Source organism: Aptenodytes forsteri, unplaced genomic scaffold (assembly GCF_000699145.1).
Source record: "Aptenodytes forsteri isolate BGI_AS27 unplaced genomic scaffold, ASM69914v1 Scaffold97, whole genome shotgun sequence".
Taxonomy (NCBI): domain Eukaryota; kingdom Metazoa; phylum Chordata; class Aves; order Sphenisciformes; family Spheniscidae; genus Aptenodytes; species Aptenodytes forsteri.
In genome coordinates, this window is record NW_008795036.1 from 2,269,828 (window position 1) to 2,287,475 (window position 17,648).

General features: G+C 45.2%; 1 protein-coding gene across 1 annotated transcript in view; it reads left to right on the plus strand.

Annotated features, from left to right (window-relative positions):
- FAM65B (family with sequence similarity 65 member B) overlaps window positions 1-17,648 on the plus strand; it is a 71,746-nt gene that overhangs the window by 48,096 nt on the left and 6,002 nt on the right. The window contains exons 9-19 of the mRNA XM_009276662.2: window positions 823-844; window positions 1,377-1,518; window positions 2,749-2,897; window positions 3,941-4,070; window positions 6,119-6,808; window positions 9,454-9,638; window positions 11,489-11,657; window positions 13,141-13,276; window positions 14,210-14,371; window positions 15,368-15,526; window positions 16,586-16,788. Coding sequence (XP_009274937.1) covers window positions 823-844; window positions 1,377-1,518; window positions 2,749-2,897; window positions 3,941-4,070; window positions 6,119-6,808; window positions 9,454-9,638; window positions 11,489-11,657; window positions 13,141-13,276; window positions 14,210-14,371; window positions 15,368-15,526; window positions 16,586-16,788 — 2,147 coding nt within the window. The remainder of the gene's footprint in view (window positions 1-822; window positions 845-1,376; window positions 1,519-2,748; window positions 2,898-3,940; window positions 4,071-6,118; window positions 6,809-9,453; window positions 9,639-11,488; window positions 11,658-13,140; window positions 13,277-14,209; window positions 14,372-15,367; window positions 15,527-16,585; window positions 16,789-17,648) is intronic.

Consider the following 17,648-nt stretch of genomic DNA (forward strand, 5'->3'; position numbering starts at 1 on the left):
TGGTTTATGGTTGGTTTGACAGCAGAGGAATCCAAAGGAAGGCAGAGTCCCGCCGCTTTTTACATCGCAATGAAGAAAGCCTTTTCACGTCAGCACCCCAAGAAACAGCTATTATTTTTCCTGTATATGCTCTGAAAAACCTTGCGGTTCTCTTTATGTCTGCCTATGTCAGGGCATCTGTCAGAAGACCTGAAAATTATACTCAGAGCATTGGATGATGGCTATTCGAAGAACTACAAGCTTTTTTTTTTTTTTAATTTAAAAAAATTAAATTAAAAGAAAAAACAAACCCACAAGCAAAACCCCCTTATTTTTTAAGTGTCTCCCAGAACGAGGGCATGCTTCTCCCTGTCTTATTCATGACAAACACTTCTAATTCCCCCGGAAAAAAGCATATGCCCCATCCCATGCACGCAGAGCAAATTGAACAAGTCCTTGCAAGCATCCTTTACTGAATGTTTAGATTTTACTTCATCATAAAGCAGAGTAGCAGAAAGATACAGAATAACCATTTCTTGAGACCCAGAAGTTACCTTCTGTGAGGCTGTGTCAGGATCTCTGGTCACTGCAGCGTTCCAGTGGAGAACATCAAGCACGTTAATTGGAGGTGGATTAAAATAAAAGCCTCCAGCTCTATCCAGAACAGAGCTAACCCTGCAAGAAATCCGCAGCGGCTGAATAACGGATCCCCCCAACCTGTACTTCCCTGCTGTCTTGATCATCACTTCATTTGTTCCCACTCATTCCCTGTGACAAATCTCTTCTGCTGCTTTCATGCCTGCAAGCAGCGTGTGCTTCCTCTGCGGGGCCGATCAGTTGGAGCAGGTCTCTCCCAGCTGGCCCCGCAGCCCAAAACGGGCTTGCTGCTCTTACCGCTTCAAATTATGTTACTGCACTGTGGGTCTCATTCATTTTCCATCACCAGCCAGCCAAAGCCTCGCAGCTCCAGAGGCCTCTGATGGGGGATGGCCAAAAGCTCACCTACCCTCTCCCCTGCCTGGGAAGGCGCAAGCTGTAGGTATTAGGAAAGGCCACAGGGGCTTTTATCCTGCCCTCCCAAATCTTACACCCCCACCCCCACCCCCCGCACTGCAGCTTTCCCTGTAAATAGAGTTAAAACTCCTGCAGCTTCTTTGTTATGAGTCATCGAGTTATATGAAGGTGAAAGTTGGGGTGAGGGGTGCCTTACCGAAAGGAACGATTAGGAGAGCTGAGAGGCAGCTCTCCTGCAGGATAGACCTTTTCCTTCGGGCTCGATGGGAAGCAGAAGGGCAGCACCTACACCACTAACTCTTCCAACCTACTTCAGACCCTTTCCCCAAGTCTGTTTCTGATATTCGTGCATCAAGAGAGCAGATTTCTCAAGAAAATAAGAGGGTTTTTCTTTTTCAGATTTTCATGCGTTATGGTCGCCAGCGATGGAAACTGAAAGGCAGAATAGAAGTGAATGGCAAGCAAAGCTGGGACGGAGAAGAAATGGTTTTCCTCCCTCTCATTGTTGGACTGATCTCCATTAAGGTATGCAAGCAAGGCAGGAGTCAAGAAGCTGCCTTCTCGTGCACCATCAGCAAAAAGGCAGCAGCAGATCATTAAACTCTTTGGAAGTGAGCCAGCATTAGTATTTCCAACACACCTACTAGAATGAAGTGCTATAGTATTGTCCAATCTAGATGCTACAAGACTGTAATCAGTTTGGGAGTCCTGTGGGAGACGTTGTCCTAACTCTCCCCAGGCTGCTGTCATAGCCGTACTAACACGACCTTTGCCTCACATTGCTCTCCAGCAACTCAGATTATTTGCACCAAAGCAAGGGAACACTAGAAACCTGTTTGCTAACAGTATTCAGGAAAGCAACAGCAATGAAAAACTCCAAACCAAAAAAATCCCACTACTGATGAGTTTTTTAATACTGCTCAGATAAGAGAGCAGCATCTGCTGATCTGGAGGAATACATAGGGCTCTCATTTGAACACACACAGGGCCAGCTGGGCATAAGCTGGAACAGTCCTGAGGTCCAGTCTCACCACCCTGTGCAGAACAGCAGTGCTACGCTGTGAGGTAGCAGCGCTGTGAGGTTTCTGCTCACAGTGAGATGGGGGTGCGTAGAAAAACCACTCTGACCTTTTTAGCAGCTTCCTAGAGCACAGAAGTTCCCAAAATTTCTTAATGAAAGTCCCTCTGGCTCCATGCCCTGTCCCCCGGGGAAAGAACAACTTTTACAACTCCTAGCAATCAGCGGCGACTTTTCCTCCTAAACCAGAGTCTTTCCATTACTGCTCCATTCCCTCGTTGCCCCAGAGTTACAGGAGATGAATAGAATAGGGCTCCCTTGGGAATTACTAAGTAGGCCAGCTACATCAGGAGATTGCCTGACATGAAAATTGTCAGTTGCTGAGAGAATATTAGACAGGAAAACTTCCAATATGCTCTTCCTGTTCCTACTCTTCCCTTGGGCTCTGCTTATGGTCACTGCAAAAGACCAAATACAAGGTCAGATAGCCCCTTGGGCTGAGCCAGTATGGTTGTTCTCTTCTGACACCCATAAAAACATAAAGAAAACATAGAAGCATGATCATAAAAAAATAATAAATCTAAATTTCCCCTAAGTTATGAAGACGCAACAAACATAGTTACATTTTAGAAGCCTTTTAGGAAGGGCTCCAGGCCAGAAAATCAAAACCATTGCCTTGTAATTAAGGATTGCAATGCCTTGTGTGGTCCTAGATATCCTGTTCTTGTCTCTTACAGGTCACAGAAGTTAAAGGGCTTGCTACTCACATCCTTGTGGGAAGTGTTACCTGTGAGACGAAAGACCTGTTTGCAGCTCGGCCTCAGGTGGTTGCAGTAGACATTAACGACCTTGGCACAATAAAGCTGAACCTTGAAATCACTTGGTAGTAAGTAGAGCTGGCTGGTCGGTCGGTCGGTCACTGGGTCAAGTAGTTGTAAAAATTCAACCAAAGAGAAAAGGTCCATGTGGTCTCTTCTCTCCTTTTTGCTCCCCGCTGAGGCAGATGGGGAAGGAATTGTGGCCCAGGTTTGGGAGATGAGAAATAGTTTGTGGTCAACCACCGTATTCCTGTGTTACCTGTGGCAAATAGGTTTGTACCTAGTTTCTTAGTTGTGCCTATTTCAGCTGTTACAATAGGCGTGGTGAGACATGTGAAACTCATAGTGGTGAGACATCACAGAATTGACTAAAGTGTATACTTCTTCCCCAAGCTCGAGAAAGGGACGTAACTGAGTCCTCATATATTCATTAGTTTTTTCTAATATTAGCATAAAGTTCAGTGGAGTTGCCCTGGATTTATGCTAGCCTAGCCAAGTTCAGAAGCTGGCCCATCTTTAAAAGCTGGCTTTTATGGGCTTCATACATGGCCTGAGGGTGGTGGGAAATCTCCCAGCATTGTCCATCTGCGTTGGTAAGCATAGGTAAGCTGATGGTGTTAGGATTCAAACCCAATTCCCATGGCACTTTAATAAAATTGGTAACTGTCATTTCTGAAGAAGCATTGATGCTTTTAGCTTTTACAGTCATGTATGCTGTTTCTTGTAATGCAATAAACATGAAGCCAGCAGTAACAGCTACTGGTTTCCTTTATAATGCAACAGCTCTATTAATAGTAGAGCACCTTTCTCATTAGTATGTGTGACACTTGTCAGCTCAAATGCAAGAATACTTTTCATGTGAGAAGAATAACATCAGACTACGCTACATAAATGATTTCTGAGAGTAGAATACTTTTATCAGAACCGAAAACCACACTTCTGAGCCTGCTGTCTAATTAACATTTTCTTTTAAACACTTCTGTTAAAAAAACTTGCTACCTCTGGGTTTTGATGTGCTAATAAACCACCTTTTCAAAAATCCCTTCCATGGACCTGAAATTCCTTCTCGCTCAGCCTAACAACCATTTTTTTTCTGCTTGTGCGTCCATAGCCCCTTTGATGTTGAAGACTTGACCCCGTCCACAGGAAATGTGAGCAAGGCATCTGCTCTCCAGAGGAGACTGTCCATGTACAGCCAAGGCACTCCAGAAACGCCAACCTTCAAGGACCACTCATTCTTTGTAAGCTCTGTTTGGCTTCATGTTTATGTAATGAGAAGCCCTAGAGCACTTCAAACACTGCAAATGCTTCATTGCTTTACGCATCTAAGCTTTTTTTCCCTGGTTCCAGCAGGTTACCCTTACAAATGCTTCTAAAGCAAGTGCATTCCTAGCTGCTAGTCCTAAAAGGTGACTGATCGTGGCATCTTTGAAACTATGTGGCCAATTATTGCATACCTATTCTTCTTGCCTGACTGCTATAATACTTGAATAATCTTTATGAAATGTGTGTTTGTTTTGTAACAGTAACAACCATTATAGCACCAGTATTTTTAATGCATCCCATGGTCAAGTTTGCCCCTGTACCAAAGATATTCACAGGGTGCTCTTACATTTTGCATTAATCAAATTCTGAATGCTTAATCAGGACTGTGTATTAAGCCGAATAGGCCATCTGTACAGATACGAATTTTACAAGTGCTGCATCCCATGCCTGTAATTTAGTACTCTGCTACAAAGCGTTCCTTTAACTTTCCCCTCCTCACACCCTGTTTGCTTTAACTGTTGAAGAAATGGCTGCATCCCCTGCAAGGCAGGCCAAAGTTGACAATCTTAGATGCTCTGCAAGACACTTTCTTTGACAAGCTTCGCCGCAGTCGCTCTTTTAGTGACCTGCCATCGCTCAGGCTAAGCCCAAAAGCAGGGCTAGAGCTATATGTGAGTCCTGGTTTTCGTTTGGTGAAGGATTTTTTCGGTCCCCGTGTGGCATCTCCATTCCCACGCATGCTTCATGTGTTGCTCTCTGTTGCAACTCACTCATTTTGCTGACTGATTAGAGGGGAGAACATGACCGTGAGAGCCCATGCTGCTCGCCTTAAATGAAAGTTCCTCTTGGTTTCTACAGGGATAATGATCAGAAGCCAACTATCTGTGGGCAGAGAGCAGGGCAGGAATACAAGCCAACATGGTATTCTTAAAAATGGCCTGCTACGCTGATTGATGTTATACATTTGCCTAGTAACATGACTTTCAGATGCTAAAAGTATACCCATGTCGGGGGAAAGAAGAAATGAACCTTTCGGTATAATTACGTTTAGGGAAAAAAGCTGCTAATAGTGCTGGGAAAAAAAGATGCGAGTTTTGGACACTTTAACCTTGTGCACCTTACCAACATGCGAATGCCTACAGTTCTTTCCAGCAAATTGTCAGCAAAACAGTAGTTGCCTTTCATCTGTGCTGTGCATTTCTGTGAGTTGGCCACATAACAGAGCAAGGTTTGTAGGTCAGATAGGCAGGTTGTGACTCCTATAGTGATTTTTCCCCATAGGTCAGTCAGAGAGATGAACATATGTATATGCTGTGATCATTTTGGGGTCTGTATACGCTGTTTTTGCTTCCTAAATGATAAATGTCCTGGTCAATACACCACCACACAAATTCTTCTGTTTCATTTCGGCAGAAACTCATGTTGAACAGGACTCCTGTGTAACTCATGTTCAACAATTATTAGAGATGTCCATGCCACAGGCAGAACATACTTTCAACAGAAAAGAAATAGCATAGTAACATCACCATTAAAATGCCATGACACTAGAGAAACTTTTGGAGCAAACTGTGCTAAATTTTAGGGATTGCTATTTTAGAAGTCAGAAAATAAATACAATGGAAATCTATAATGGGTACGAAAATGCAGCCAAGGTGGCTTAAGTGCAATCCCATTAAAAAGAGACATGCTGTAGGAACTAGAGCAGTGCAGTGGAAATGCTGCCTGAGGGAATCTGGTAGGACGACCAGAATTCATGTCTCTGTTCTGGGACTTGCTTCCTAGAGCTTTCTTCTTACCAGAGAGATGCTAAGCCCAAGTTTTCCAGCAGTTTTCCTGCTGAAATCAGGAGCCATGCCAGATGAAAGCAGAAGTTGGATTTGAAATATTTTCCCCATCTCTCAAGTCTTGAATGCTTCTTTAATCTTTTTCCTTGCGTTTTTCTCTCCCAGGCACATACTGTATTTTTTTTCTCTTTCCAGTGCTACATGAAAAACATTTTCTGTCTTCTCTATTATCTTTTCAGTCGAATTTGCCAGATGACGTCTTTGAAAATGGAACGGCAACCACCGAGAAGCGACCTCTTTCTTTCACTTTTGGCGACCTGCCTTACGAAGACCGCGTGCCCCCTGCCAATGCAGCAGAGTCCTCTTCTGCTCATGTCAGCTCCAGCCCTGACATTACTGCGACCCCCACCCAGCACCGAGCTCTCCAGTCCTCCAAGAGCTCAAGCCTGGACTGTAGCAGCAGTGACTCCCGCAGAGACTCTGTCGCTGAGCCGAAGGACCTGCCGTCCCAGGGAGAGGGAGCAGTGGTTGAGAACAAGGCCACCCCACGGGCAGCTCCTGAAGTTTGCCAAAAAAACTCCGACGCTGGGAGCGATCGTGTCTTTATAGAGACAAGCGTCCCGGTGTCTCTCCTGCAGGACACAGATGAAGGTTCAGAGCTCAAGCCTGTGGAGCTGGATACCTATGAGGGCAACATCACGAAGCAGCTGGTAAAAAGGCTTACATCAGCAGAGGCACCCATGACCCCAGAGAGGCTGCCGTGTGAGGGATCGATTAGTGGGGAATCAGAAGGATATAAGTCTTATCTCGATGGAAGCATTGAAGAAGCCTTGCAAGGGCTTCTCTTAGCTCTTGAGCCACATAAAGAGCAGTATAAGGAGTTTCAGGACCTGGACCAAGAAGTGATGCATCTGGATGACATCCTAAAAGTGAGTACGTTTTCGGAAAATACTACCCTAAAGAAAATCTGAGCAGGTAGAATCTCCTCCCCTGCCCCGCAAACATCAAAGTAGGGTTTTTGGAGATCAGTAAAATTCGTTAGTAGCAGTAGATTTGCTCCTGCTTGGAGCATCCCTTCACAGCGTTGCATTTTTAAACTTGTCTGCAATGTGCTTACCATAGCCTTGTATCCTCAAGCAATGGATCTTTTAATCTACTCGAACCTGGGGGAAAGAGAAAAAGGTGCAGTGGCAGAGGGGTAATTAAATTATACCCTTCTGTGAAGAAACTACTTGTGAACCCATTGTTTGTGCCATACTGGAGATCAGATTATATCCAACCTTCTGTCTTTAAAATCTGTGGGTGACATCCTCAGTGGGTTTACTGTAGCATACTACCCCTGAACTCCGTGGAGCCGTGCAAAACGACACCAGCTGAGGATCAGGCCTTGTAGCCATAGAAGCTGAATTTTCTAGATTGCCAAAGAGATTTAGAAGCATAAATCTCACTGAAGGTTGCCATCCCCACATCGCCTAGGCTTTTTCCAAGCCTTTTCTTTTTCCCCCATCCATTTTTAAAATGAGAGACATCCTGTCATTACACCAGGATGGACATAATGTTGAAAATTAGAAAGAAGAAAAGGGTTTTGCATGTGTGTTGTTAATACGTTTCCTGCCGATCACTGTGACTCATACCTCCCCTATGAATAATAACTCATGACGCATTACTGTGCAAAGAGTATTATATGGGAAATAATAATTTCAAATGCTTCATATTCATATGCAAGTTGGTCTGCTAGTCATTTAAGCCTCATCATTTAAAAACGTGGCTGAGGAGGAAGGAGGGAAGCATTTACCCTTCAGCATTATCTTTTTACAAAAAAACTGTGTTAACATCTTTGTTTCCATTGGTGTTTGCAACTGCATAGTACTTTCCCAAATTAAGTGCTTTTTTGACAGCCTGCAGCCCCTGTTTCTTGCATTATTTCCCAAGGAGGCTCAAGCAGGCAAAGCTACCATTAATATTATTTTTTAACTTCTTGGCTGCTCTGCAGCTTGTACAAAGAGGTCAACTATCCAAACAGCAGAGGGACAATGGAGACTGTTTATTTACGCTCCTTTTATCAGAAGTTACAAAGGGACAGACATGGGATGGGGGGGAAGACAGAGGACAGACGTGCGCAGACAGGATTCCTGCACACTGGAGAAGGACGCCTTTTCCAGATATGCTTTATGTCTGCGTGCCGCCTATTGATCAGCTTGCAGACCAACACCCAGCATCGCCAGCAGCCGTGCTGGGCTCCCCATGCAAAAAGGTTGAGCTTGAATCCAGCTGTGGCTGAAGAAATCTCTCTTGGCAATATCAGACGGGCAGAGAAAAGGAGAAGCCCACATGTTGCTGTTTGCTTTTGCCTGAAGAAGCTCCGCTACCAGCCCTGAAAGAAATGGTAGCTAAAACCATCGGCGCCGCAGAGGAAGCGAGATACAGCACCCACCTGTGTCACGGAGGTGTTGGGAAGTGTGTTTGATCAGCTAATGACTGTACGGTCAGTTTAAGGTGTCAAGCATCGTAAGTGCTAACATATGACCATTATAGCATTAATATTGTGTGCAAATGAATTGGAAACAAAACTCCAAGCCTCCTCAGCCTTAGAGGAGGTGGTGCTGAGTCTGAACTCGAAGGCCAATGCATTTCTTTCTGCAAACCAAGACAAAGTCCTGGCTCCTGGCTGGGACTGGAAGATGTGGCTTGTGGAACAGCACCGGTGGCTCCGGGCTGTTTCTGGTCAAATAACGACAGTGCTAAAGGTGTTGAAGTCATTGCACAAACCAATGGAGGTGATCCCTCAAGTTATATCTGATCCTGCAAGGTGACCCTGGAAGCAACTCTGTGGGCATGTCTGGATGAACCGCCATATGGGACCAGGGCCTTTGATATTTCCTACAGCAACAGCGGGGCTTCAGTTGCATTTTTTCCCAGCAGTGAGACAGGATGGCTTCCCCCCTCTCTAGCACTGTTAATTTCCAAGTTACAATACTGCCTTTCTCTGTCACTTAGGTGTCTGATGCCTGATTGCTTTTCCTTGATAAGCCATGTGGCTTCAAAGGCCACAAAAGTCCACTCATCCCATGAATAAATCTGCAGATATGGGACCAAATTCATTCCTGCCTAAGGTCCGTTGGAGTTACAGCTGGAATAAATCCAATAGTGCCGTTGGATATGTGTAAATTGGCTTCTGCAGCTAGGACAGCAGTTATGGAACGTGCCTTCCCCTTTCAACTTCCAGTGCGTTAATTGCCGTCTCTCCTTTTGGAGGGCACCGAAAGCTGCATCGCTTGGATTCAAGATGTACTTCGCATTTCTATAAAACACATCAAATTTTGCTTTTGAGGGTTTTCCTTTCGGGAAGAGAGGGGGTAGGATGGGGAGGGGAGGAGGAAGGGAAGGGTTTTTCCAGTTCTCAGGCTTTGATTGTATATACTATGAATATGAAGGTTTGAAATGAATAGCCAATAAAATGAAGTTTTAAAAATAAAATGAAGAATTTGAAAGTTTTAAGCTTTATCCTTTTTTTTCTTTTCTTTCAGTAGTAGCTAATATCTGGGGTTTTCATTGGTTTGTTCTGCCTTTGCAGTGCAAGCCAGCAGTAAGCCGAAGCAGGTCCTCCAGTTTAAGTCTAACAGTTGAAAGTGCTTTAGAAAGCTTTGATTTCCTGAACACCTCTGACTTTGATGATGAGGATGGTGGTGGTGTGGAGGTTTGTAATGGTGGAGGAGGTGCAGACTCGGTATTTTCAGACACTGAGATTGAGAAGAATAGGTAAGTTTGTAGTAACTGCCAGCTGTGCTTCGCCAAACTGATACCCTAGCTCTTTGTCGCTAACAGGGGATCCCGGTGCACACATTATTCAAGGAAGACTGACTAATCCTTGATGAGTTTATAGGGTCAGAGGGTTCCCTGTGGCTGCTGCATACAAAATCTTTAGCTTCCAGGATCATTTTTTTCCTGTTCAAATATATGCAATCTGTCCTCCAAAGGAGAAGGGTAAATTAAATTAAGCTGATACCAATACTGGCAGAGCCTCTTCCTTGACATAGGTTTGGACCTGGCTTTCCTTGGATGTAATTACTAATTCCTCTGTGGTTTTTCCCCCCCTCCCTTTGTCTTTTCTCTCTAGCCGAATGAGTCTTTGCAGTGGATTAAGCTTGTCAGTAACAGTAACACAGGGCCAGATTTAAGCAGCATGGTGTAGGTTTCCTTTGGAATGTAAGAGTGATGACTGGTACTCTGTTCATGGCCCTGCGTGTTACCTGCCCTTCTTTCATCACTTTTGGTCTTTCTGAGAAAAAAAAAAAAAGCAATAAAAAAAAAGCTGTGGTGTTTGTGTCGTGGTCTGCCGTTGTTGTGTGACCTTAAGATGCTGTGTTTCAATCATTAGATCCTAAAAGCATGTTTGCATCCTCGGAGCTGACACGATGCCCAGCAGGCACGTAAGCGGCACAAGAGATGGGAAAAAAGAAAAGAACATGGTTCCCTTGCACCCCACGCTTTCCGACCAGGGAGCTATACTTCTCACAGCTTATCGTGGCCTGTTTAAAACAAGTTTGAGTGCAAACAAGCAACCACCATGAAGTTCCCATCATCTCACTGCATATCCTCTTTACAGAATAAGACTTGGTGGGAAGAAAAACTTGGAAAATTGTGTTGCTTGCTAAATTGGCACTCTGAGCTCAGTTCAGTCTGCCTTGATTTAAGGGTCTGGCTTTAACCAGGCACTTTTGCATAAATTTAACTTAAGCAGCAAAAATTTAAGTTTGTTACAAGCTGACTTAGAAAGCAACTAAAATCTTTTAAGTTAAAGTAGAAGTTAAAATTTCATTTTTTTTCCCCTCTGGCTCATCCCCGGGCAGTGTAGATTCCCGCTTCCATTTTTAGATGTGTAAATGTGTGACTCAGTGTAAAGATTGCAAGTGTTGAAACTTCTGAACTTGCAGCCAAATACACTTGCCATCTGGGGACTGACCTCAGACTTTGCATTTAAACGTAGGGAGGACCATTTGGACAAGAAGACAATGTTGGAAATAATGATTTAAAACACAGTGAGACCAGCTTTACGCTCTTACAGAAACGATTGGCAAAGTAAACTGTACGTGTTGTACCTAAAACAGCATATGAAAACATCATGTCTCTTACTCCAGCAGTGGTTTTCCTTTCCTTCTGCAATGAGCATTAACTTTGGCACCAGGAGGACACCGAAAGCACGGAGCTGTTCTTAGCAGCTCGGTGCTTGGGATGGCACAAATTGTGATGGTGCTTAACCCAGAGTGACTGGGGAGATGATTTACGAACAGATGGGAAAAAAACACTGTCACCACCAAGTGACAGTAACTGGGGATTAAAAAGGCTTTCTGGTGAGGGCATCGCATCGCTCAAGGCAAACCAGTCAGGGGACAGAGAGCTGTCCCCTCGGTGGGTGCAGCCCTTCCATGCCTGGCCAGGGCAGCACTGCTCCTTTGTGATATGATGTGCTCATTGCGAGGTTTCTGGCTGCTTTCAGCTCTTCTGCTGTGCTTGTTGCTCGTTGCCCTGAGTGAGCGTGTGCGTGTGTGTGTCTGCCGTGGCGGTGGTCGGCCCTGCACTGACGTCCCTCATCCCTCCCTCCTCCGCAGTTACAGGACGGAGCACGCAGAAGCCAGAGGCCACCTGAGCGAAGCTCTCACCGAGGACACGGGTGTGGGCACCAGCGTGGCCGGCAGCCCTCTGCCTTTGACCACAGGGAACGACAGCCTCGATATAACCATAGTTAAGCACTTGCAGTATTGCACGCAGCTCATTCAGGTACCAGGCCCAGCTCATTTGAGGCATACATTTCAAAATTTTTCCTCCAGGCACTGGTGTGCCCGTGACATGGGGTATGAGCAGGCTGGCAAGGTCAGCACTGCTCCTGGGAGGCAGCAGGAGCGCAGGGCTGGGACAGCCGCTGTGATGGGGTAGGAAGGCGACACCCTTCACTCTCAATGGGAAAAGCCTCCATTGTTTCCATCCTGGCCCATCTCGGAGCAGAACTGACATGCAAACTATGGGGCACTTTGCAGGTGCTGCCCAGCAGGACTGACAGGCAGCGCAGCAGATAACAGGGGCAGCCCCTGCTCTGGGTTACAAACGTTCACTGGCTTCACCAGGAGGTCCTAAATGAGATCGGTCCCCAGTTAAGGCAGGCCATGCCTTCAGAGGTAAAGCAGAAGCCCGTGGCCCCACTGTTTAACCGAGCCCCAGACAAGGCTGCGATGTTCAAGAGCAGAAACGAATTTCTGCATGTGAGCTGGAGAGATTGTCTGCAACACACAGAGTGAAGGCAGCGCATGACAGCCCTCCTGGGACATCGAAATTGTATGTTCGTGCTCGCAACTAACTAGCACAACCTTTCAGAGGTTTTTTTTCAGAGCCCAAGCACAGCAAATGTGATTTTAAACCTCTAGCAAGCCACTCTAGCAAGCGAGGGCATCAGGGTTTTCCTGACAAATCAAAACATACTGCAGCTTCCTCTTTGCAATTATTTGACTCTTCCATCTTAGATATAATTAACTTTATTTTCCCAAAGGCCCACTGAAGCAATACAGAGCGAGTATGATTCCAGCACCCTTAGTGCTGAGCTAGACACTCTGCTGATTCAAAAGTATGAGAAAAAGGGAGGTTTTTGGCTTAAATACAAGAGTACACAGTAAATATGCAGCTGGGGGAGGCAAGCTCGAACTATGTCCACACACAGAGCAGATTTGATATGAACAATATTTATGTGGACTGCTGAAGAAAATGCAGATGTCAGCAGCAGGGAGTAGTATCAAGGAAAAAGCACCAGATTAATAAAGACACCTGAGTAGTTGATTAGAGGTGAAACGGAGTGGAGAAAGAGTGACCTGTGGTTTGCCTCCAGGCAGGTATGTCCTGAAAGTCCACGGCCTGTGTTATGCGAAAGTCAGACTAATATTCTTTTCTGGCTTTAATGCTTATAATGATGGATTCCTTTAGCTTTGCAGATTGTACAAATCAGAAATTACTTATGCAAATGGCTGCTTGGATACTCAAGTGCCTGGATCTGGATGTAGATGTTAAAGATGTAAGCAACAATGCATATCAACCAGGACCATAAAATATCCCAGAGACAAAAAACTTTTGAAGTTAAGGAGATCCCATCATTCCAGACAATGAATTTGCTATTGCACTTCTTCAGGTGCCAGGTGTTTTGGAGGTTTTTGTTTTCTTCTGAGGTTTTTTTTGGTTCAATGACTCCTTTTCGTCTCTTCCTATTTGTCTTCACCAGCAAATTGTGTTCTCCAGTAAAACACCATTCGTGGCAAGAGACCTCCTGGATAAGCTGTCCAGGCAGATCCTTGTGATGGAGAATATCGTGGAGATCAGCACTGAGAACTTGGGAAACATCACCTCTCTTACTGATGGTAAGAGACAAGTTAGGGGGTTTCCTTCTGAAAAGGGTTTGTTTGGGCACGTGTGCCTGCTGAAGTAATCGCTGTGCAGAGCTCACCATCGCTGCAGGAGATGCCACCGTAGTAAGGTCGGCTCACAGTCACCAGCAGATGTAGCAGTCACCAGAGTTGGTCAGGGGCCTTATTCTATCTTCAGCACTGGTATCCAGAAATAAGCAGGTGAGAAGAGAAAGGACTTATCCTTATCCTGCTTGATGTGCAGAAGATGCACAGAGGTCGTTGCTGCGGTGGGGTGGGGATGCTGCCACCTCTGAAGAGCCAAAATCTTCCACCTCTCTTTCCTGAGGAAAGACGGGATCTGCCTTATACTATCAGAGACATAATACATCTCCTCGAACGGTTTATCCAAAAGACTATTTTTAGTCATCTCTGTGGAGAACTATTTAAATATTTGTGGTTTTGTTGCACCTATTTTAATACCTTGGAAAAGTCTGACAAACACTTAGTTACTCATCCTTGTGGACACTCTGGCAGGATAGGTAAATATACCATGGTGTATTTACTTTGTTTATTAGAAAACTGAGGCAAAATTGAACGACTTATCCAAGGCCACAGAGCAGTGCTAGGACAGGGACCAGTCTTGTGCAGACCATTTGCAGTATTCTCCTAGTATTTCATGGTATTTAAAAGGATGAGACATCAGTTCCCAGAACTGAATCAGGAGCAAGTTTTCTCACATCCTACCATGGGAAACAGAAAAAACATGTTACAAGCTTGGGGTGCGCACATGATCATGCTCTGTGAAGGTAATGGCACAGGACGACCCACCAAACAGTAACAGTGGGCTGGGGTGATATTTCCTCCACTCCTACCATCTTTTCTCTTCTGGAAGTCGATGCTTCCAGCACAGCTTTGTTTCATCGTTCATTTTGTTTTCTCCTCCAGCAATTCCAGAGTTCCACAAGAAGCTGTCACTGCTGGCTTTCTGGATGAAGTGTACTGGCCCTTCAGGAGTGTATCACACATCTGCAGACAAGATGATGAAGCAGCTGGATATCAATTTTGCCACCACTGTGAATGAGGAGTGTCCAGGACTTGCAGAAACAGGTACCAACTGCTGCAAAGAAATTGTGTCGGTCACCAAAATGGAGAACAGTTGTTGTACTGGGCTTTACTCAACCTTCACTGCTTTGTTTTCCAACCCCTTGGAGGCCTGTTTGGCCATGGCTCCAAGATCTCATTTGAAAACTGATGGTACAACTCTTGAAACAGTTTTGGCCCAAAATAATCATATCAGAATAGGAGAAAAAGGTGAGGTCAGCAGAAGAGAAAATGCTGTTTTAAGGTTTATGAGCTAATCGGAAAGTAAGTCTGTTCCAAATACAGGTTTGTAAGTGATTCAGTGAAGTAGGAATCCCCTCAATTTTATGTGTCTGTATAATGTCCATGCCCCATTACAGTTCACTGGGATGGAATTAATACGCATCCAAGTGAGTCTATCTGAATATAGGTTCCTATTTGGGGTGAGATGTACCACATTGACTAGCTCTCCCTGGGCTAGAACAGGGATGTAGGGTGACTTGCTCAGATGTGGGCACCTGCATTGCAGATGCCTACACAGGGCAGCGTTTTTCTTCCTGCTCCATGCTACAGCTCTCACAGACAGTGCCTTAAACTAGCTTTCTGCATGCCACATGCTCACGCAGGATCATAAAAACAAGCAAAGCCGAATCCCGTTTCTGTACACATCTCCCCTACTCCAGTGGCATCATGGAGCTGTAACTGGCAGCGCATGTGGCTGTGTGTTTAGCGATTCAGGATATCATTCAGGTAGAAAAGCTCCTGTATCGGATAGGAAGCTGCACTAGCTGTCCGTAAACTGGCAGAGGTTCATTCTTACTTACAAAGATACCCTTTGGTGATGAGAGCTAGACAGGGAGGTCTATCTAGCTTCTAACCTAACCACAGTTGAGTTTAGAAACATTGGGAAGTATCTGGCTTTGCAAATATGTTTCTTTCTTTCTGGCTTTGAAATGGACTGCGGCATTTTGCCGGCAGCTTTTGCTCTCACTAACGCATCCCTTTGTCTGCGGCTGCCTGCAGTCTTCAGGATCCTGGTGTCTCAGATCCTGGACCGGACGGAGCCCGTCCTCTACTCCAGCATGTCCTCCGAGATCATCACCGTCTTTCAGTATTACAACTATTTTGCCAGCCACAGTGTTAACGACCTTGGAAGCTATTTGCTGCAGCTCGCAAAAGAAGGTAGGGTATATAAATTCTGGCAGCTACGGGGGAGTACATTGGTGTCCTTCTGAGCTCAGCTCAAAACAGTTCAGCCCTGAGGCTGATTTTGCAAAAGAAGGGGGAAAGGAGGCAAGGAAGTACCTTGGATACTAAGTCTGAACGCACCTAAACAGTTGTACGTATCAAGGGAGAGGAGCTGATGCAGATACACCCTCAGTCATTTCTATTTCCATATTCAAATGGGAAAAAACTATGTTGAAAGAGTTAGTTTTTAGGAAATGGCTGATGGTGGTGGGCTGGGCTCAAGGTCAGGGAAGTTTCCTGTGCCCGCAGCTTGGGTGACATTCTGGTCTTTCACCATCCTTTATGGAGAGACCTTCTGAAAGTGCTGAGCTCTTCTCAGGAGCCGAGGGATCACAGCACGTCAGTGTTTGGCAGGCTCTGCCACCGAGAGCTAAAGAGAGAAGCAGACGCTCCACAGAGTGTGCTAGACTGCAATCCCTGGCAAGCCAAATTTTCTTCTTCTCTGTTTGAGAGGCAGTTTGAGGAACGTTGCCTAGTTTTCATTTTTATTCAGGCATACTGGGGAGCTTTTGCTCAAAAAGCTGGAAGGAAAAAGGCATTTCAGCCCACCTCTGAAACACATTAGCCCTGGCTCTTGGTGGCAGACATCAATCTGCCTAGGAAAAGCTCTCACAAAGATGCCCTGGAAGGCAATACACTGACAATATTGGGTTTCATTTGTTATAGGGATGATTTACATCTTCCAGCAGCAAGTGAAGATTTGACAGGTAGGCCCTTAGCTCTGGGTAGGCGTTAAGTGCTGCAGTGTCCCACCTAGCCCACCTACTCATCTCCTCCTTTGGAAGAACATCTGAGAAACTGGCCCAACTTAAAGCCCAGACAATTCCCCACGCAGACACACCACAATATGGATCCATAGCAATTGCTCAGATGGGGATTTTTCATGTCCTTTATGTGTATAGTAAAAATGGAGGATTCCTAGCAGGGAAAGGAACAATCTGAAATATCGAGAGGATAAAATAAGTAACAAGGACCTTCCTCTTGCACTTCTAGCCTCTGTGGTTCAGATGCTGCAGTCAGTGAAAGATGGAAAACTGCAGCAAAATGTGGCCAAAATAAACTCCAATAACCTTCCACCACAGCAAGAAGTTTTGAGAGCTTTGGCTTTACTTCTCAATGAAAATAAAAATGAAGTCAGTGAGACTGTGGCATCACTTCTGACAGCTACCGCAGAAAACAGGCACTTCAGGGAGAAGGTAAGTGGCAGAAAATCACCTATTGCATAAGAGACCTGTATCATCATGACATTTTTCCTGCCTGTGTGTCTCAAATGTCTATGCATATAAAATAATTGCTCCAAGCTTGATTTAAATTGATCCAGAGGGATTCCTGTCTAATTTTTCTGCAAATATGCAGGTCTGTTTCTGTCGTTATGCCAGTCTGCTTCTACCTGTCATTACACTAAACAGGTACTAACCAAAACTCCTCAAATACTTACCGAGTGCTGTGCTCTCCAGCTATCTTCCACACTTCAGCATTTCTGCTGGCCTGTCTCAAGCTTGGCTTCAGTCCAAGGCTTCAAGGCAACAGTCCCCAGCATCGTCAACGCGCAGAGACGTAGGTCTGAGATTTTTATTTTTTTCCCAAAGGAGGCTGGCATCTATGGGACCTCCCACCATTTCTGGAGGGGATGGACTGCCTTGGGTGAACACAGCTCAGCTGTGAGATCTAAGATTTGAGTCAATCACAGATACCAAAGGCAACAAGCAGGGCCAGATTAAACACAGAAATTAAAGAGAAGGGAGAAGAGGAATAAGAAGAAATTAGGGGTTGGCTTCTACCCTTTCATGGCAGACCTTTCCCTACTATCCTCCTTGTTCCCTGTCAGGAGAGAGTGAAAGAAAAGGCAGCTGGAAGAGTGGCAGAAGGAAGGCAGAGGGAGGAGAAAAAGCAGCTCGCTCTTTGCTGTTCTTCTCTGTCGATCCAGTCTCCTCTTTGTTTGCCCTCCCACTTCATCTTCCATTTTTGCAGCCTCTTGGTATCTCATACCATCCTTCCCCCTCCCCAGCTTCACGGAGGCAGCATCTCAGGGAAAACATAACTTTCTCCTGGAACA